The sequence below is a fragment of the Trachinotus anak genome, unplaced genomic scaffold (genome assembly GCF_046630095.1).
Source record: "Trachinotus anak isolate AG129_WGS33_773 ecotype Australia unplaced genomic scaffold, CSIRO_AGI_Tana_v1 ptg000007l, whole genome shotgun sequence".
NCBI classification, from domain to species: Eukaryota; Metazoa; Chordata; class Actinopteri; order Carangiformes; family Carangidae; genus Trachinotus; species Trachinotus anak.
In genome coordinates, this window is record NW_027273858.1 from 3,509,582 (window position 1) to 3,529,350 (window position 19,769).

At 40.2% G+C, this 19,769-nt stretch overlaps 4 protein-coding genes across 11 annotated transcripts in view; 2 read left to right on the plus strand and 2 right to left on the minus strand.

Annotated features, from left to right (window-relative positions):
- The window catches only part of itsn1 (intersectin 1 (SH3 domain protein)), a 45,729-nt gene extending 43,333 nt beyond the window's left edge, over positions 1–2,396 (minus strand). For 2 of the 5 annotated variants that reach the window (XM_071479977.1, XM_071479976.1), the window contains exon 1: positions 1,374–2,299. The gene's annotated coding sequence lies outside the window, so the exon portion shown is untranslated. Of the gene's footprint in view, positions 1–1,373 lie in introns of all 5 variants that reach the window. The other 3 variants (XM_071479979.1, XM_071479975.1, XM_071479978.1) reach the window with 3 other exon arrangements.
- Positions 2,397–2,550: 154 nt separating this feature from the next.
- cryzl1 (crystallin, zeta (quinone reductase)-like 1) lies at positions 2,551–8,637 on the plus strand. Of its 2 annotated transcripts, XM_071479984.1 has the most exons (13): positions 2,551–2,946; positions 3,398–3,475; positions 4,089–4,161; positions 4,311–4,355; positions 4,664–4,732; positions 5,263–5,396; positions 5,621–5,732; positions 5,988–6,008; positions 6,356–6,454; positions 6,621–6,736; positions 6,903–7,008; positions 7,112–7,157; positions 7,615–8,637. In XM_071479984.1, the coding sequence occupies exons 1-13, from the start codon at positions 2,860–2,862 to the stop codon at positions 7,709–7,711; spliced, it is 1,083 nt and encodes a 360-aa protein (XP_071336085.1). In that variant the 5' UTR covers positions 2,551–2,859; the 3' UTR covers positions 7,712–8,637. The 2 variants fall into 2 exon arrangements, with proteins under 2 accessions (XP_071336085.1, XP_071336086.1); XM_071479985.1 differs by lacking the exon at positions 5,988–6,008.
- On the minus strand, positions 8,281–15,226 carry setd4 (SET domain containing 4). 3 transcript variants are annotated; one of them, XM_071479981.1, is made up of 13 exons: positions 15,078–15,226; positions 14,081–14,170; positions 13,898–13,993; positions 13,432–13,469; positions 12,508–12,596; positions 11,970–12,206; positions 11,063–11,122; positions 10,789–10,918; positions 10,435–10,609; positions 9,822–9,900; positions 9,449–9,529; positions 9,207–9,330; positions 8,281–9,110 (listed from the first exon to the last, which is right to left on the minus strand). In XM_071479981.1, the coding sequence occupies exons 2-13, from the start codon at positions 14,154–14,156 to the stop codon at positions 8,937–8,939; spliced, it is 1,359 nt and encodes a 452-aa protein (XP_071336082.1). In that variant the 5' UTR covers positions 14,157–14,170; positions 15,078–15,226; the 3' UTR covers positions 8,281–8,936. The 3 variants fall into 3 exon arrangements, with proteins under 3 accessions (XP_071336082.1, XP_071336081.1, XP_071336083.1); XM_071479980.1 differs by having other exon boundaries at positions 15,019–15,159; XM_071479982.1 differs by lacking the exon at positions 13,898–13,993 and having other exon boundaries at positions 15,019–15,162.
- Positions 15,097–18,995, plus strand: cbr1 (carbonyl reductase 1). The gene is made up of 7 exons (XM_071479986.1): positions 15,097–15,223; positions 15,948–16,062; positions 16,425–16,594; positions 17,365–17,472; positions 17,746–17,954; positions 18,135–18,188; positions 18,423–18,995. Exons 2-7 carry the CDS (start codon positions 15,950–15,952, stop codon positions 18,594–18,596), a joined length of 828 nt encoding a protein of 275 aa, XP_071336087.1. The 5' UTR covers positions 15,097–15,223; positions 15,948–15,949; the 3' UTR covers positions 18,597–18,995.
- Positions 18,996–19,769: the final 774 nt, after the last annotated feature.

Sequence of the window (19,769 nt, forward strand, 5' to 3'; positions counted from 1 at the left end):
GAACATCTGATAAGTAACACTGCATTTTGCCTGTGCCATACAAAACTGCAAAACTTGTTTGTGGATGTGTGATCAAGTGGTGGAAAGTAACTGTACATCAAGTACTGTACTTAAGTACAAATTTGTGGTAATTATAATGTAATAATTTTGAATTTTGGACAAAATAAGCATTGGGGCTATGGGGAATTATCACAGCATTTCTCACTATTATATTAACTTTCACAAAAGAACAGTTTAAATTATCTTCACCTCAAACAACAACAACTTTTACATTAATGTAGTTATTTTCTGCATTGAGCACCTTTACTTTTAATTCTTTGAGTACCTTATGATATTTACATAATCAAGTATAATTTCGAAGTGGGACTTTTGGACTGGCGTTATCTACAGGACATGCCCATGTAAAACAGGCAATGAATGCAAATATGCCTTTGCACTTTAGAACCAACTTGGCGTTTTCAAAGTATTCCAAACAATACAGAAATGAGTTAATATTCATGCTGAGTTTTTTTTTTTTTTTTTACCAACATAGTAGTCAAACAACACGTAGCACCGTGTGCACTTTAACTCACCGGACATTGTGTTTTCGTCTGCAATCCTCCCACCTTTAAAGGCACGTGTAAGCATCCACGTTACCATGGAAACCTCACCGGTCCTCGGTAACTTTTGTCAACCAAAAACGCTGAAAGGATGATCTGACCTCAAGCAGGATGAGTGTGCTAACTTCTCTTACAGGAGAGGTCTGTTTGACAATCCACCCTCACTTCCTGCATCATTTCATCGGAATCAACTGTCAAAGAGGGCTTCGCTCAACAACCACTGGCAGTTTTTCTCACGGTTTCAAACCGATGTTACGGTATTCTGCAGGTATTTTTGACTGGACAGGTAGATGGGCTGCTGTGACTATCATCGGGTTTCATGTTAGCAAACGCTAGGCTTACTGAGAAAACCTCCACCCTGAAAGTCGCTGTCTGCCCTAGCGCTGTCAGCGACCTTGTCGATTCATCATTTTATTTTCAACCCCGGCTACTAGAGAGGCTAAGGTTAACCACAGATAACACCAGCCAGCGTTAACCATAGGTCACAGGCAGCACAGATGCAGTGATTTAACACTAGCGTACTGACTCGCCGTTAATAGTAGCTGGAATTCATCGTCCTCCAACTTCTTGTCGCTCTGGTCTTGTTATACAGACCGATGTTAGACAGCTCTCAAACAGGCTAATATGACAGCTAGAAGCTCACATTAGTAAGCTATACCGGGTAAAAACCACCAACTAGCCGCGCTAACGTATATATCAACGCAAGCTAGCAAGCAGGCTAACCAGTGATAAGCTAACGTCTTTTTCACATCACTCATATTACACTACCCTTACCTCATAGTTCAGCCTCCATGGTGGAATACTGGGTAAAGTAGCTCGTTGCGTGTTTATGTGGCCATATAATGTGGTATATTCTCATGAAGTGAGCTGTTTTATCACCAAAACCCTTTCCGGTGATTCTCCTGTGGCTCCGAAATCCCGACCGACTGAGGGACAGCTGGAAAATGGGGTAACGCTATTGACATATCGCGAGATTTCACGGTAAGCATTACGAGTCGACGCGTATTCCCGCGATATCTGACGAGTGGTTGGCTTGCCTGGATCACAGGGACGCTGTGAAGTCAAAGGATTATGAGCGCTCCTGCTGACTGCAGTTTATCAGAGAAAAACCCCGATTCTTTATTTAAATATATCCCAAACCAACCATGTAAGAAACGAGTGAGCAAGATGAATGTGCTGTTTGCTCCCAGAAAAGATAAAACGTTAACAGAAAGAATGTGGACCAGAACATTTATAACAACGTTTATATTCATACGTGGGAATAATCTTTCTCTAAAGAAAATATGTGAAGATCAGCAGTGGTGACAGTAACCTGGTTCTATAAAAGACCCTCCTGTGTTTGCTCCAGGAGACTAAGCACTATACTTAAAATACACTTTCTGCTTTACATTTTCTGTTTCTTTATACTTTATACTTCTACTTATTTTGGAGAAAAATATACTTTTACTTCATCACAGTTATCTGATAATCGCAGTTACTAGTTACTTATCAGATTTTACATCCAGAACATATAGGCTGATAGTTCAGGACTTAGAGCACCATCTAAAAGTAATAAATGTAAAATCTGCTGTTTGCACTAATATGCAAATTCACATGGTTTAGCAATAAAAAAAAATTGCAAGTAACAAAATTCATGCATAGAATTCGGATAATATGAGACTGACTTGCAATAATTAGGCAAATATAGAGGGAAAGATTTGAAACATACATTCACTTTAAGACAACACTTACAAAGTAGTAGCACAGATGATGATTTGGAGAGAATATGAGGAAAATATTATGTAAAGATTATTGAGACATTTTTAAATGAAGCATTTGTGGACTTTGTGTCTGAAGCTCCCAACCATCATGTAAAAGGAGCACAGCAGGGAACACAGGATGTTGCATATAGACTGTCTGAGTGACACATTATTGATTCCACATGATTGATTGATTGATTGCTCAAAGTTTATAGATGCATACTAATAGTTGCATAGCTGAGCTGATGCTCTAATTGTTAATAGAAATGTTCAATAAGATTTTGGTGTATTGATATTGTGATGTTGGAAGGTAATTTTAAGCCGTGGTGACCCATAACACCCAGTAGTAGGCGGTGTTGTAATAATGTGTTAATACCAGAAATGGAACCAAAGAAGAAGAAGAGGTCAGATGATTTCAAGCCAGTCAGTGTAGCAGCAACTGGGAAATAGCAGCAGAAAATAAATGAATTGGGTGTATTGATCATCAGATTAGATTCCCTTCAGATCCTCAGTCTGTCTGCATGAATCAGAGGTGTGACAACATGAAAGGTTTATACTGCCGAGCTGCTGCGAGTGATGCTGAGCCCAAGTTCGTTATTCAGGAAACGGTGAGTTGGTGTTTTTATTTCCAGGCTGGCTGGACAGTGGCTTTACGAACCATCCGAGCAAAGTGTCCACATTTAACGTGCACCTGAGAAACTGTGGCTTCACCTGAACAGCAGCTGGCAGAGCCTCCTCATATAGGGAGGCTGAAAACAGCTGTTAATGTGGCACCTTATTCACATCTGTTACATTTATGCTTTGAAAGACTCGGATCAAACTGAAACGGTCACTAATTAGTTGGTCTATGTGCCAAATTAATGTGCAGCAGGTTAAGAGCATTTATTTTATTTGATAAGGTTGTAAGGCATCTATAATGTTTTCATGTATCTCTCTCTTTATTTAAACCATTCAACTTGTGTTATGAAAGAGACTGTGTTTGACTTTGTCTGTGCAGCTTTAATAGTTTAAAGCACTGCTTCTCTGTATGTGTGACAGTTTGTGTGTGTTTCTCTCCAGAGTCTCCCAGAGGTGTTAGGCAGCCATCAGGTCAGAGTTCAGGTAAAGGCCTGTGGACTCAGCCCGCTGGACCTCAAGGTACTCAAATCAGGTCACACTTGGTTAGAAAATAATCAGACAATAGAACAGAAAGCTGCAATCCAAGACAAAATAGAGAAAATGTCACTGTCTGTTGTTTTTATATTGAAGTTCCATCTATTAATCAATCAATCAATCAATTAATATACAGGATGGTCTAATGAGAGTTGTTAAACTTCTCTTAGGTTTGCAGTCTGTACATAAGATAATGAATAGATCATGAAAAGGTAACAAAGCTAGTGGGAATTCACACAAAGCTTTATTCAAAATAAACCACTGAAATGTAATAAAATTGATAAAAGGAGCCATTCAACGAGCAAAAAAAAAAAAATTAAATATAAAATTAGCTGCAAGAGGTCAACAACTACTCAAAGATAACTGTTGCAGTCACAGGTTTAGTTCTAGGTATGTTTTTTTAAATAATCCAAAAAGTAAAATAATCACGATGCAACTCTGTAGTGCATCATTAAATCATTACGTCATTGTTTCTTGGACCTTTGTGCCAGTGAATGTCACTGAATCGAACTTTAATCAATAGGTTAAATACATCAGCTCTTGTATGACTGTAGTGATCACTGCTGACTCCCCTCTGCTCGTCTGTCCTGCGCTCCAGTTACTCGGTGATGTTGGGATCCAGAGAGATTTGTTTCCTGTTGGCAGAGAGGTGGCCGGGGTGGTCCAGCAAGGTCATAAACACACACACACACACACTTTTACACCTGCATGATAGTTCAAAATAATAAAAATAATAATGAAACGTGATTAATGGAGTCTTTACTCACAGGCCTGGGTCAGCAACTGGTGTATTTGTCTGTTTTTTGTTTTTTTTCTGCAGTGGGCCCTGATGTCTCCTTCTTCCAGCCTGAGGACGAGGTTGTAGGTAAAAATGTATTTTATTCATCTGACCTGGTTTGTGACAGACAGAGCATGTGATGTTCTCATTTAGGGAACGCATTTTTCTAAAGTCTGACAACTAATAATTTACAATAATTTATTTATTACCTCTTCAGATGATTGTATGTTGAAAACATTTTGTGATTCATGGCTTTCCTGTCTAAATTAAAATGAAGTGAAACATAAAAAAACACTTGACTTGAAAAAAATAGGATCAACATGAGTTTAATCTCTGTGGTTTTGAATAATGTTGTGCTCGAGTGTACATTACACTATCACGTCTTCTCTTTCCAGGTATTCTTCCCCTGGACTCTCCCTGCTCTGGACTCTGTGATGTCATTGACATAGATGAACACTATTTAGGTAGAATACTGTACACACACACACACACACACACACACACACTCTGAAAACGGTCACTAATACAAATACAGGTTTTATAATATCTTTTTTGTTCCTCGAGTAAGGATCCGGCCTGTTGTAATTCTTACACGTTATCAGACTTACCATCTTTTCTATTTTCTATTTTCATCCTGATGCCTCGACTTTACGAAATCATCTGTATGTTCTGCATCATAGGGCAGCTTCTAATTCACTCTTCAGCTTCTCCACTCCTCCCTGAAAAACATGAAGTGAACCTTTCATCTGCACCTCATGTACTTGCTGCGAGTCTGAAAGCTGCAGAATAGTGTAAAAAGAGCAAACATCAATACCTCTTTCACTTCCTGTTTCTGTCTGAGTTCATTTTAAAGCCACAAACAAGAAAAGAGAGAAATTCTTCACACTGTCATTTAGGTGTTTAAAAAAATCATAAATTATGATGTCATCAAGACGTAATGAAATCCTGTTAAACTGATCCAATAAATGTGTGTGTGTGTGTTTCTGCTCTCCAGTTCAGAAGCCAGAGAAGCTCAGCTCGGTGTGTGTTGCGGCAGCACTGCGCGATGGCCTCTGTGCGTACACTGCTCTACACACACACGCTCGCATGGCAGCCGGACACACACTTCTGGTCATGGACGGAGCCAGTGTGCGTAAAAAAAACACAAAAGAATCAGACGTCTTGTTAATGTCTGAAATGTAAATGGACCTTTGCTGCATGATATGTCTGCATGTCTTCTTCTCCATGTGCGTCCTTTTAAAACTATTAAATAAATGCCAAAAAAAAACAAAAAACAAAAAAAACTAAACAACAACAGCCTGAGTTTCAGTGTGTATGCGTTTACAATGAGCCCATCTCCTCTCCCTCCTCAGTCTTTCGGCCTGATGTGCATCCAGCTGGCTTCTTACCACGGAGTCAAGGTTCTGACGACGTCGCACTCGCCGCAAAAACACACATTCCTGGAGCAGCTGCGGCCCAGCGTAGGTCTGTACAGGCCAGTGCTGTGATGCTTATCAGCGTCTGAAATTTAAAGCTTGAAGCCCAGTCTCCACCAAGCATCTGAAATGTTTCAACTGCATTTTCTACAAAATCACAGCGGTTATCTAAGGGATGGAGAGCTGCTCTTGTCTGATCATTTCATCCTCTTTTACCTCTTTCAACTTTTTCATCTTTGCTTCCTTTCCCTCTCTCTCTCTCTCTCTCTCTCTCTCTCTCTCCTCGCCTTCATATTTTCCTCAGGTGTTCAGGATCCTTTAGTAGGTGAGATCTTTTCTGTCTTTCTTACTGACTGACTTGCTTCTTCACTCGATTTCTAATTCTCACAGTAAATAGTTGTTGTTTGGTCAGTATGTATTAGCTGTAGCTGGATGTGTATCCCTCATCTGTCTGAAGCCAGGATGATTAGTTAGTGCAGTATTTTAAGTAAATAATATAAGAGGGATGAAAAATACTAAGACCTGCTGCCACCATGTGGAGAACTTTAAAAAATGCACACAACTTAAATGAGCTTGTGATGAGATATTTTGTGTAGTTTAATTGTCAGTTTTAAATGTATTATGAACTAGACTGAGTCTTGAGACCATGTGACTGTGTCTTTGTGCATGAAGCCAGGGTTATTCAAGTCTATAACGGCTCATCAGACCTGCTGCCACTGGTTTTGGAGGAGACAGGAGGCCTGGGAGTGGATATAGTCATAGACTCTGGAGGTAAAAACACGTATTCACTGTTCACACTGATGAGCACGTGTGTGATTGTAAAATAGACACATCAAATCTGTCAGTGTCCTTGGGTTCTTTAAAACCTCAACTATACACCCTAACAGCAGGACACTGTGCTGTGTGTGTGTGTGTGTGTGTGTGTGTGTGTGTGTAGTTCGTCTGCAGGAAGAGGAGGAAACAGAGGAGACGAAACTACTCCCACACAAACATGACATCATCAGTGTGCTGGGAGTCGGGGGCCACTGGGTCACATCCCACCAGGACCTGCAGGTGAGTCAGTGTCAGACTTAACAGCTGATTACGTCATAGTACTTGACAAATCTTAAATTTATGCCCAACCGAACAGTATTTTAATGAACAAATGAGCGTTACTGTGATTTTTCAAGTTAAGAAGACAGTAGTTTTATCAACACTCTGTGTCTTTGTATTTTTACAGCTGGATCCTCCAGATTGCAGATTATTGCATTTAAAATCAGCCTCTGTGTCTTTCCTCAATCCTGAAGTCTGGACAGCTTCATCAGCTCAGCAGGGGAGGTACCTCCGTATCCTGTTCCCACAGTGTGAAATCTAAAACATATACAACATGATCGGGCACATACGTGGTCCCCTCTAAGGTCTCTGTGAGTCTTTAACAACCTTTTACAGATATTCTGAGGGACATTGTGGAGAAGATGTCAACTGGAGTACTCAGGTAACTCAAAGAACACCACAACCATTCTGTGGGGTTGGAAGGTCGGTCACGTTAAATAAAAAAAGATTTCCTGTAGACCATGGGGTAGATTCATAATTCTGAATACCAGGTCAGGGGGAGGGGTTCAGCGAGTGAATTAATATATGTAAATTAAATTAAAGTCTTATCTTCATACATTTTTAACATATAAAGTTATATTAATCTAATTATGCAGACAGGAGAAACTGTCTTTTCTCTACCATCTGCAGGTTGTCTTAGGGTTGTGAAACCTAACACAGTTCAGAGTTGAGTTTACACTTTTAAGGCCACAGTGTACATGTCTGCAGACTGTTATTACCACCTAAACTGCACACACAATACAAGGATTTACTGCCCACTTTTTTTCTAAGATGCACTCACTAAAAATCCAACCTAATCAAATCCAATCTGTCTGTCTGGTTCCAATCTGTCTCTCCAGACCTCAGCCCGAGGAGGCGGTGCCTCTCTACGAAGCCACAGTTGCCATGGAGACCGTCCAGCGTCACAAGAAGAAAAAAGCTGTTGTTCAACTCTGACCAAAAATAATCACATTCAGCCCACGGTTTAATAGGATCAGTTCTTACTGCAGTTTGACTGTTTAATGCCGCAAGTGAAAAATTACAGTCATTGTTTTTACCCGTTAAGTTGCATCATATGGGAGACAGGAAGATGAACCTGCTGTGTTCCCATTACTGGGCTAACACTGAGAAATAGATGCTCATATCAATACCTGGACCTGTTTTAATTTTAAACTAGAGAGAGAAACCACTGTGAACACTGAGCCACACTCACATGTGGCCACAATCAGACTCTTAATCCACATCTAGCCTCTGAACATGTGTGATTTCATGTGAGGCTACAGCCTCTGTGTTCACTTTGTACATCTCTGAGAATCAATAAACCTTCATTTGAACCAATAAATACTGATTTTATGAAATAAAATGACAATAACTCTGGTGGTTTAATGCAGTGGTTCTCGACCTTTTTCACACCAACAACCCCTAAATTGACACAAATTAGACCACTGACCCCCATCTGATAAGATTTTGTCCCAGGATCTGATAATATTTTTGCTTTTAAATGTTTTATTACAGAACTGTCTGGAATTCATGACCAACACAGTCATGCATTCTGTCATTGAGTTACTTATGGATGGAATTACAGTGAAAATTAACTACTCCCCTTTTTGCTTGGGGGCCCCCAGGAACCCCCTTGAACCGCTTGTTTGAAAGAGTTGACTTTAATGTAAAACAACAAGAATTTTGTGTTTTGCTTTTAACTCATAAATTGCAATATATACTGGAACTGCAGTTTTTTTGCCATCATAAAAAGTGTTGTCTAATGAACTATGTAATTACTTGAACAAAATCCAACTTGTGGATGGAGGTGATAAGAGAATCCTTTTTTTTTTAAAATATAATTTCTGTGCCATTTAATGAGAAAGTAAATAAATAAAACATGACAGCTGAAAATGTCTCTCTTTAAGAAACACATCTCAGTCCTTTCTGACAGATCTGCCTCTTCTCCTCTTTTCCCTGTTTCCTCATTCATTCTCTCTTACATGAGTCCAGAAGGGTGAAGGAGTTTCAATGCACTGTATGTGTGACCTGTATCAGGCTCCAGTGATGTCAGCATACCTGATCCTGCTGCTGCTGTCAAACATACCGGTCGACAGGCAGAACAAGAACATGGAGACTGACCAGCGTCACCAGTTCAGCCAATGAAATGAAAACTGGCAGAGACCAGAGCACCAATCAGATGTCAGCTCACAGTGTCAACATCGGGTTGGTGTGACAGTTCGTCAGGTTGTCTCATCACGCCTTGTAGCACCTCAAGACAGTTTCCCAGGATGCACCTCTCCTCCTGTCGCAGTGACTTCACCACATCTAGCTGCTCCCTGACTGAGTGCTCACACTGCTGCAGGAGGTTGGAGATCTAAACAACAACAACAAAAAAAAAAAACTAAAAAAAATCAGGTTGTGCTGCATCACTGGAAAGTAGTTAGTGGAGTGTGTGTGTACATGTACACACCTTATCCAGAGCTGTATCTGTGTCTCGTAGTAGTCGCTGACAGAGAGTCTGAGCTGTGTGGATGCTCCACTCCTCCCTCTCTTCACACACCGCCTGGCCAAGCAACACTGCCTTCCACTGGTGACTAGAAGGACACACACACACACACACACACACGCTCAGAGCAGAGTAAACAAGCAGACCTTTATATTTATATGGTCAATTCTGCACATGTATGAATCCCTGTGTGTGTGAAGACTTACTACAGCGTCTGTGACATGGACAACAGTCTGAGAGCCGTCATCAGCCTCCAGCTGGGTCCTTCGCTGGATACAGTGAGATTACTGACAAAGAGGGAGAGTGTCACATCTTACATTCATTTGTGAATATTCACAGGGAAAGTTCCAGGAGATGGAGAACATGCCAGCCAATAAATAAAAACACACTGACTTAGTTTACAGCCTTTGAGCAAAGAGATTTCACATGAGAGAAAACATTGTTCCTTTATCTTCTATAACACGACATTAGCAGTAGTATTTACACTTAACAGCAGTGATAGTATGTCTTATCATGGTTTGTGTATAAAAAGTGTTTCTACCCACATGAAAAGGACAATAACAATATAGAAGTTCTCACTGAAGGAGGTTGTTCTCCCTGAGGAACTTGATCTTCTGGTTCAAACTCCTGTCGCCTCTTAAAACGTCACAAATCAGATCTGAGGGATTGAGGTCAAATAAACAGGTACAAACTTAAAAACATTAAAATGATTGAATCATCAGAATCTTTAATTATTTACTCACTAGTAAAAACGACGTGAGACGACGTTGTTTTTACAGATAACAAGCGTTTTTTGACTAACCGGTTACACTATCTGATCATTTCCACACACGTGAATTAAAAATATCTTATTTTTTATGTGAATGTTTGAATGAAAATCTAAAAATAACACAAAAAAATAGAATATACTTTTCTATAGCATGCAACATTGAAAAAGTAGATGGTAATGCAGTTTTATTTCATTGTCCTACTTTATATATTACTTGTATACATTTAAAAGTAAAGGACAGACAGTTTGCAATGGCCATAGTGTATTTTTATACAGTGTAAGATATATTATACATGTATGAGAAAACCACTTGAATGTCAAAAACAAACAAAAGAAATGTTTTGCCACAAATATCCCAAACGTTAATCTGTGTTGCTGCTTCAGAGACAAATGCACAAACAATATTTCACTGCTGTAGTTTACCTGTGTCTACATAAACCACACTGTGAGGGTTGCCAGGGGAGACAAAGCTGTACTCCAACAACAGGCGCTGGTTATCATGGGAACCGTAGTTTATGAAGGCCTGCTGGTAGCGCAGCGTCCCGGAAACGCTCCTGATTTCATAACATCTGGTCACCTCATTGAAACTCGCTTTTACCTGGAAAAACATGTTATTGATGGTATTTGTGAAAACTCATTTTACTCACTGACCAATCTGTCCAATTAGTTCAAACTCAACTCAGGAAGTGGAAGACCTAATATATTCTGTATATGACAGAAATACACAATCAATAATGAGACACACAACATCCGACATACAGGTAAGTGTATATTTACCTGCACGTCAGGCTGGTGGTTGAGCAGGTCCAGGAAGGGGGCTAAAGCATAAACATCCTGTCCAGACAGGAAGTTGTTGGGTGGGTGGGACATGAAGACAGAGCGTGTGTTGACACTACACCATGCCCACCTGGAGGAAGATGTTATAAAACATTATCATTGTCACAAAGACTGTTGTGGTGGATTGTTCATTCAGAGATGGATCATTAAAAAATTGAAATGTTAGACTGGGGGGTGTGTGTGTGTGTGTGTGTGTGTGTACACTTGTGCATACCTCAGTGCTTCATATGTCAACACCTCCTCCACAGGCTGACTCAGGATTGGCTGCAGGGATCTGGATCAAGAATAAATCACTTACAGCTTGGTACGTTTTTGACCTTGTTCAAATAAGGAAGAGTGTTCACAAGTGTTCTCTTCTGAAGAATGACACGTTTTGAGATGTGTACAGCCACATTATATCTGTTGTATGGATTTGGTGGTAGTATGATGTCGCCTAGGTACCTGGACCCCAGCATCAATACCGTCTTTACACTGGGGCTGAACAATACATTGACATATGATCAGAATTGCAATATGGCCACATGCAATATCCAAATTGCAGGAGCAGCATTTTTTAAAATTGAGGTTAAATGTGTAATATATAGTATATAACATAATGTAATATAATATCATAAATGAAACATTGTGGTGCTACAGAGATGCCCTGACTTACAAAATCCTATTCTCCAGACATAAAGGGACATTTTTATTTTGGTTTTAACCCAACAAAAATCACATCATCAACATTTTTAAAGTTGATGATGTTAATGTTAAATACAAAATGACACCTTTTTCGTGTATCTATTTGCCCTTCTTTACACTGCGAACCACTCTTTATTGTGTTATCCTTGACATTTTTCTTATGTGTGACCTGGGGTCCTCTCTCTTGTTTCAAGCAGCAGGTTCATACTCGCATATTGACATAAAATGCAAAACACAGTTTCAAAGAACATAGAGGATGATCATCTAAATACCAAAGACACTACTAACCAAACACTGTTTAGATTTGATTTGGATTCTTTCAGCAAAGATACAGCGTGCAGATAAACTGTGGTTCATTCATTCTAGTCTGAGCGCGCCCTGACACACACACAACGCACAACCTGAACAACCTGCTTCAGTGACCTGTGCGCCGGACTCACCTGAAGAAGTCCTGATTGGAGGAATGGATTTCTCGTACCGCCTCCCTTTGCTCTAAGGCCCGCCTCCGCACACCGGCAGGCAGAACGGTCATGACGTCGTCGGTGAAATAGGCGGGGCAGGTGTAAGTGGTGGGCAGCACGTTGATGTAGGGGAACCAATCAGAAACCTCCCCTCGGTGCCGCTCACACACCAGGAACACGCAGAGCACCAACAGGGGAGAGAGGCGGGGTTTCCAGCTGCGGAGGGAAAAATAGTAACAGTTTGGTTCAGGCTCAGTCTGGCTCCTATCCTCTCACCCCCACCTGTGCTCTTGTGTGTGGAGCTGTAGGAAGTAGAAGTGAACTAAAAAACCTTCTGACAGCAAGTCTGAACAGGTGCTGACTAACCAGACTCCACCAACTCTAAATAATCTCCCACAAGTTGGAGAACGAAGGATTTGATTGCACAGTTATCACTGGGGAACAGAAAAGATCATATGTGCATCACAATATTTGATATTGTTGTCACTCATGTGTAACGGTGTGTTTCTGTGTTTACCTCTTGATGTGCTGTCCCAGGTAGCTGCTCAGGACAGTTGAGGTTGTGAGGAGACAGGACTCTGGCAGGGAAATGATCAGCTGTCCGGGCTGACAGAGGAACAGTCAGACAAAGAGATTTAAACACTTTACCACAGTTATTCACACTAAGACAGAACTGCTCCCACGATTCTACACAACTGAATTAAGTTTGGTCAATATCGAAAATCTCGATATCTATCTTGATACAATCCAAATATCCTGATATACAATATTATCACAGAGGTGGGGGTGTTTATAATATAAATACATTGTTGTATTTTATGTTTCTCTTGTTTTTTTATAATCTATAATTATATTATTGAATTTTATGCTTCAGGTATTAGTGATGTTACCACTAACCAGCAGTTCAAAGTTTTGTCACATGCTAAGGTACAATGTACAGTAAGCCTGAGTAACATTCATTGTTAAATAACTTGATAAATGAACTGAATGAAAACATAATCACAGCATCTATGACTTGAAATGAGCAGGAAAAGAGAGGCCCTTTACTTTTTCTTACTAGTGACATTTTGTTCTCATAAAAGGAGCAATAATTAATACACAACAAAAGGAAAAACAGAAAAAATGACAAATAAAACCTGAGACTTTCTTAGAAGATTTAGCCAAAGATTACTTCTTTTTTTTAAGTTACTTTTTTGGCCATTTTATGTCTTTATTCTGCGATAGGACAGTGAGGAGATGTAAATGCAAAAATATGTCTTGGTTAAGTTTTGATACAAAAAAGCATAAATATTTTTGTTGGTTGGTTCACTTGCTTGGCTCTCTATGACATTTATTACAGTAATTACTGGGTAATCTGCATTACCGATGTACAGTAGCTACTTCAAAAGCTATTGCTGTAGTTTATTTAATCCAATACATAGATCTGTATTAACTGTCTTACCTTTATGGCTCTGAGAGTCTGCAGTCCTCTGCCTGTGTCTGCATGGGGAAGAGCAGTACACACAAACTTAAGCAGGGTTTCTGCAGTGTTTAATTAAGTTTAAATCAAAATGACATTTTTAATACAGCAAAGGATGAAATTCAATACCTTTTTCATATTCATTTATGACCCATTTTTATCAATACCTACTAGCTGGAAATAAGAATAATTCCTAGTAACAAAATTAATCAATTAATATAACCTGGAGTTATATATAGATTACTGAACAAGCTGATAGAGCACAGGCCTACGAGCCCAAGGGGTCAGGAGGTCATGAACGTCACAGATCTCAGTTAAAAGACTACAAACGCAGGCAAAGTGATCCTAAAAAAAAAACAAAAAACAGTAACAAAGCCGCTAAGTGACTACAAACTAAGTATTTTTTTTATATATATATATAGGACAGAGTAAGAACCCAGAGTGGTACAAGTGAAGTGGGCTGGCTGCAGCAGTGTTGAGGTGAATCCCCTCTGGTGAAGAAACTTCATCAGCCTCACATACTGCAGCTGGTGACACAGAGAGACTGAGGAAACGGAGAGAGACAGACCAGCAGTGAGACCGGTGCAGGGGTGAAACATTTTTTAGAAAGTAGAGGGAAAGGTGTTCATACCAGAGTGGACAGTGCTTTCACATTTCTGCCTCCTCTTCCTCGCAGCTCGTCCAGCCCGGCGGCCGCGACCCCTCATGACCCAACCTAAACCTGTGACCCCCAAGCACAGACACACACAATAAAAACACCTTCACGTGGCAAAATGTATTCACAACTTCTCTACAACATTCGGTGACTTTCTGAAGTTATAGAGCTGAGATTAACACTCTCACTTAATTATCCACAGAAGATCACTGTCAGCAAACTGTAATATAACCATTAACCGCCAAAGCAAAGATCCTCTCTTGTACTAAAAAGATCCTACCATCTACTTACACTCATTCGCTTGCAGTCATTAGAATACAGGGCAGTCTAATACAACAGTCCAGCAATGAATCCTCCCTATAATGATTTTTTTTTTTGACGCATTTGACTGGTTCATGAAGTGAAACATACATAAAACTGTAAACAGAAGTAGGAAAAGAACACAGTTTTTGTTTGTTTTGTTTTTCTAGAATAGGTGTTGTACCACTGAGTTACATGACATGGAACCTTCTGAAATAAGAAGATAACATTTTTCTTAAACATCCCTTATACATAGTTAAAATACCAATATACCATTAATCACATATTGATAAAAAACTGTAACTTTTCAGTTTAATATTTATGTAAATTAACATAATGACAGAATTTAGATGTATTTGCAACATGTTTTCATCTTTTAACTTTTATTCTTATGTTTATCCTTGGTAAGTCAGCATATAATAACTGGAAAATAACCACTGTAACATTTCAATCAGACAGTAAACATTCACTACTGTATCATCCAAACCCTGGTCTCCCTGCATAAAAAACACCCATAATACACCGCGGTGATAGCGGCACCACCGCCCCAGCCAAAGTCTATTTATCGTTGTAGATACTATGGATGTAATAGAGTAAAAATCCAAACACAACACCTGTACAATATTAGATCTTGATCCAGCACGGCGGCACCATGATTATTTTCCACACTCACATGGTCAGAGTGTTTTGTTTCCGGGTATGCGCAATGATTGTGCGCAAACCCCCCTCCAGGCTTTCTCCGTCTTTCTGTGCCGCCGTCGACCTGCAGCGCTTCGCTCTTCTCTGCAGCTTCACCCAGCACCACGACGCCGGCTCACGGTAAGAACCCTCCGTCCCTCCTCCCTGTTACTTACTCATCAGACTGCACACACCGCAAATGTAAAAGTGTGAAGTTTCTGTTTGAAAATAGGCCCGATCACCGCGAAACGCGCAGATCAGCCAGTCAGCGTTACGCAACTGAAATCAGGGGGAAGGTCCTTTGCATAAAGCGAAAATGCGCGATCAAACAGGCAACTCTTGATTTTACCTCCTGTCTTCAGCTGCCACATATAATGGAGTTCACTTTACTAATCGCATTGATAATCCTGCATAAATTCTTTCACCTGTTTACATAGAAGTTTGTCCGAGGATGATAACAGTAAAATGAGACAATGCACCTTTTCTTGTTTTTTTTAAACTAAATTGTCATTTCTAACGATTTTGAATGATTTTGAATGATTTAATGATATCCTGTTGGTTCTACATCGACCGAGGATAACATTTAAATCTGTTTTGACATTAAATCTATAAACTTTTAGACATTAAACTTCCACTTTTTATGTTAAAAAATAAAGTTATAGTTACTTTATTCCAGTTTTCTCAGGTTATTATACAGTTGTGTTTGGATTTCTCACTGTTCTGTCCCTGAAACTGTCACCATGACTCAGGAAATCTTATATCTTTTCAATCAGCTCTCCTACATGGCTGATAACTGAGTCAGGGTGTGTTTGGACATAGTTGTGGCTTAACTGTTTGTGTTACACTAATGTCTCTCTGTTGACAGACATGTCCACCAAGGTTGCCGTGGTAACAGGCAGTAACAAGGGCATCGGTCTGGCCATCGTCCGAGCGCTCTGCAAGCAGTTCCAAGGAGTTGTTTACCTCACAGCCAGAGACGTGTAGGTAACTCACCTGGAAACACCTGGACCAGGCCTCAGCATATTCAAGGATCATTACACAGTTTAAACAAAATGTCACTTTGACTCTGATGTAACACCAGAGGCTGTTTTAACAGACAGCAGGTTTGACAACATATGAAGTTAACCCTGAACTCTGAGTTGACCTAACCTGACATGAAAAGCTCTGAGTGTGCTGACTGTGAGTGAAGTGTGTGTGTGTGTGTGTGTGTGGTGAATGAAAAAAAAAAACACCATCAATAAAGCTCTAATGCTACAATTCAACATGGCAACGGGTAATTATTATTTAAAAAAATAAAGATGGAAAGTGAAATGAACTTCAAACGTCTTTGCTCCTGTTGCAGCGCCCGTGGTCAGGAGGCGGTGGCGTCTCTGGCCTCAGAGGGACTGAAGTCCACGTTTCACCAACTGGACATCAACGACCTGAACAGCATCACTGTTGCTGCTGCTTACTTCAAGGACAAGTACGGAGGAGTGGACGTCCTCGTCAACAATGCTGGGATCGCTTTCAAAAGTAGGATTAGAGTGATGCATGGCTGTATAATATACAATAATGTGCAAGTGTGTGAATATTATGACTCAGACATATTGAATACAGGTATGAAATTAGCACCACTCTTCAGTATTGTAGTATTAGCATTCAAAACATAGTTGTATAATTTCAGCCTTAATTACTCTTAGTATTAGTTGTATTATTAGTTTGGTGGCACAGTTAGGCTAAAATTACAATCATCATACAATCATGTTTGCGTTTTATTTATTAAAATTATTCGTCATTTGATATCTATATATACTGTGTATATTATGGTTTTTTAAATTAACATGCATTCAGATAGAAACATGCCTGTACTTCCACATTGTTCCAATAATTATTGCCTTAAATGTACAATTATTTCAATCATTTATTCATATAAAATCTGTTGTTTTTCATTGGAATAAAACTAAAAACATGCCCAGTAGTAATATGAAAATGCCACCAGACCATTCAACTAGGTAGAAAGTATTTAGCCCTACTTAATAGCTTAAATTATTTGACCAAATAATGAAAAAGCTCTCACCTGCAGCCACAACGTGTGTGCAAGTTTGGTTAAACTCTGAAAAAAACAGCACTCAAGAGCCTGATGTATTTCAGTCGCCACTCGAAATGCAAAGCAATCAATCAGTGCTGCAGCCAGTCAGTGCAGTTAATTATATATTTTGTATCTGAGTTTGATTAATTAGTTCAATTTGTGCTCAGGACTCAGGAGGTGACAATTACATCATGTTAACGCTCTCTCTCCTCAGCGGCAGACGAAACTCCTTTTGCAGTGCAGGCGGAGGTGACGCTGAAGACGAACTTCTTCGCCACCAGAGACATGTTGACTCACTTCCTGCCGCTCATCAAACCAGGAGGTAAAGACACAGACCACCTGCGGTCGTAGCTAACAGCTCAGTGCACAGCCTAGTTTTCTGACTGAGACTGTGAAGAGTGAACAGAAATATAGATTTTTTTTAGGTGTTTGGGCATAAAATATTATTACAAACTAATGTCTGCAGGTATGCGTCACCTTCACCAATAATTTGAAAAGCTTACGAGTGTGAGAGAGACTGAGACACACAAAGAGGTTTGTTGAGCAGTACGTTAGCCAGCCAGCTTCAGACACCCGCCGTGTGTGTGTGTTTTAGGTCGTGTGGTGAACGTCTCCAGCTTCGTCGGCTCCCGTACTCTAAACCAGTGCAGCCCGGCCCTGCAGCAGCGTTTCCGCAGCGAGGACATCACAGAGGACGAGCTGGTGGGACTGATGCAGCAATTCGTAGACAAGACCAAGAAGGGCGAGCACAAGGCGGGCGGCTGGCCTGAGACGGCGTACGGAGTGTCTAAGACCGGACTCACGGTATGATTGATCAGTCTGCCTGCAGAGTTTTAATCGGTTGTCTCATCCGTCGAGGCCTTGAAATGGAGATTCACATCGACCTCTGCGCTCACTGGTCTGAACCAGGGAGCCGATCGAGACAATTTCCTTTCATAGACACATTGATTACGCACCCATGTGTCCCTGTGTGTGTGTTTTCAGACCCTGTCCATGATTCTGGCTCGTCGTCTGTCCAAGGAGCGACCGAATGACGGGGTAATCACAACACACAGAAACCACTGTTTCAACAAATAAAAAGATGTAGAAATAATGTTAAATGGGACTTTACATGCTGTGAGATGTGTTTATGAAATACTGTGTGCAAAGATGTCACAATAAGTTATAAATGAAGGATTTGGTCCTTGTAAGTTTTCAGTCTTTGTCACTTTGTGGCTTTGAGTCAATGCTGACATAAAATTTTTGATGCATTGATTGTTATTATTTTTACAGATCTTGCTGAATGCCTGCTGCCCAGGATGGGTCCGTACCGACATGGCCGGTCAAAAAGCTCCCAAGTCACCTGACGAGGGCGCTGTCACCCCGGTCTACCTGGCCCTGCTGCCGCCAGGAGCCACAGAGCCTCATGGAAAATTTGTGTCTGACAAAGAGGTTCAGCAGTGGTGAAAGGGTTAAAAGAGAGAGAGGGAGAGAAAGGGAAAGAGTGTGTGCGTGTTTCCTCTTAAACACTAATTTGCCAAAAACCTGTCAAAGCTTTCAGACAGAACTGATTCAAAACTTAAAAGTTATTCAGATTATTCCGGGGAACCCTGCTGTGTGTGTGTGTGTGTGTGCGCGTGTGTGCGTGTGTGCCTGCTGGGTTAAATGCAACAATAATCATGCGTCACTCTTTCTAAATTCTGGGTAATTGCTGTTATTTTTGATAAAACTCCATTAAAACTTCATTTTGCTTTGTTTCACTCTGCCTTCAGTTGTATAAATATTTTTATATTTTTTCATGGGTAAAGAAACTTTGCCTTAAATGGATGAAATGTAAATGTTCTGAAGTCAAAGAAAATAAAATGCTTTTCTGCCAAAAAATGCTTTTTTTACTGAGACATTACATTGTTTATATGGTACACACATATATCTGGGGGGGTCACATTATATGTCCAATCTGCCCCAGGGCCGCCAGGCTAGACGCACCATAAAATGAAAATGAAATGAAAATGAAAAAATTGAAATAAACCAACCAATCTAATTGCCCCCCAAAAATGCCCTAACACATTCACATGCCCACTTATCGTACACCCCACATGCACACATTATCATTTACACTTAGGTCCTGTCCAGACCAACGAGCACCCTGGCTTTAACTTACTGTCCTCTTTCAGATTTTGTACTATATTGTAGAGAAAAGCACAAAATGATCGGACGTGTTCTGTTCAGTATGACACAGATAGAAAGGTCAAGTCAGTTGTAGGTTTCCCTGCAGTGAAATGTTTAACAATATAGCATCACCCAGTAATTCAACTTTATAGACACATTTATGGAGAGAGACGTAATGACACACACACACACACACACACAGCCGACAGTAAATGACAGTCTCCCTGAGGAAATATTAATAGAGCCGACAAATGACACAAACATGACATTTTTCACGAGCCGTGTGTGTGTGTGTGTGAGCTGTTTAGCGAGGCTCATAGCTGTACAGCTGCGGGAGAAGCACACAGACAACCCCAGATTGATCTGATCTGAAATCAGGTGTCATTGTCATCTAACATTATGTTAGGTCCAATCTCTGTCTTCTCCCTTTGTTTATTTCAGGGTTTTACATGTAAATTTGAAATTTTTGTG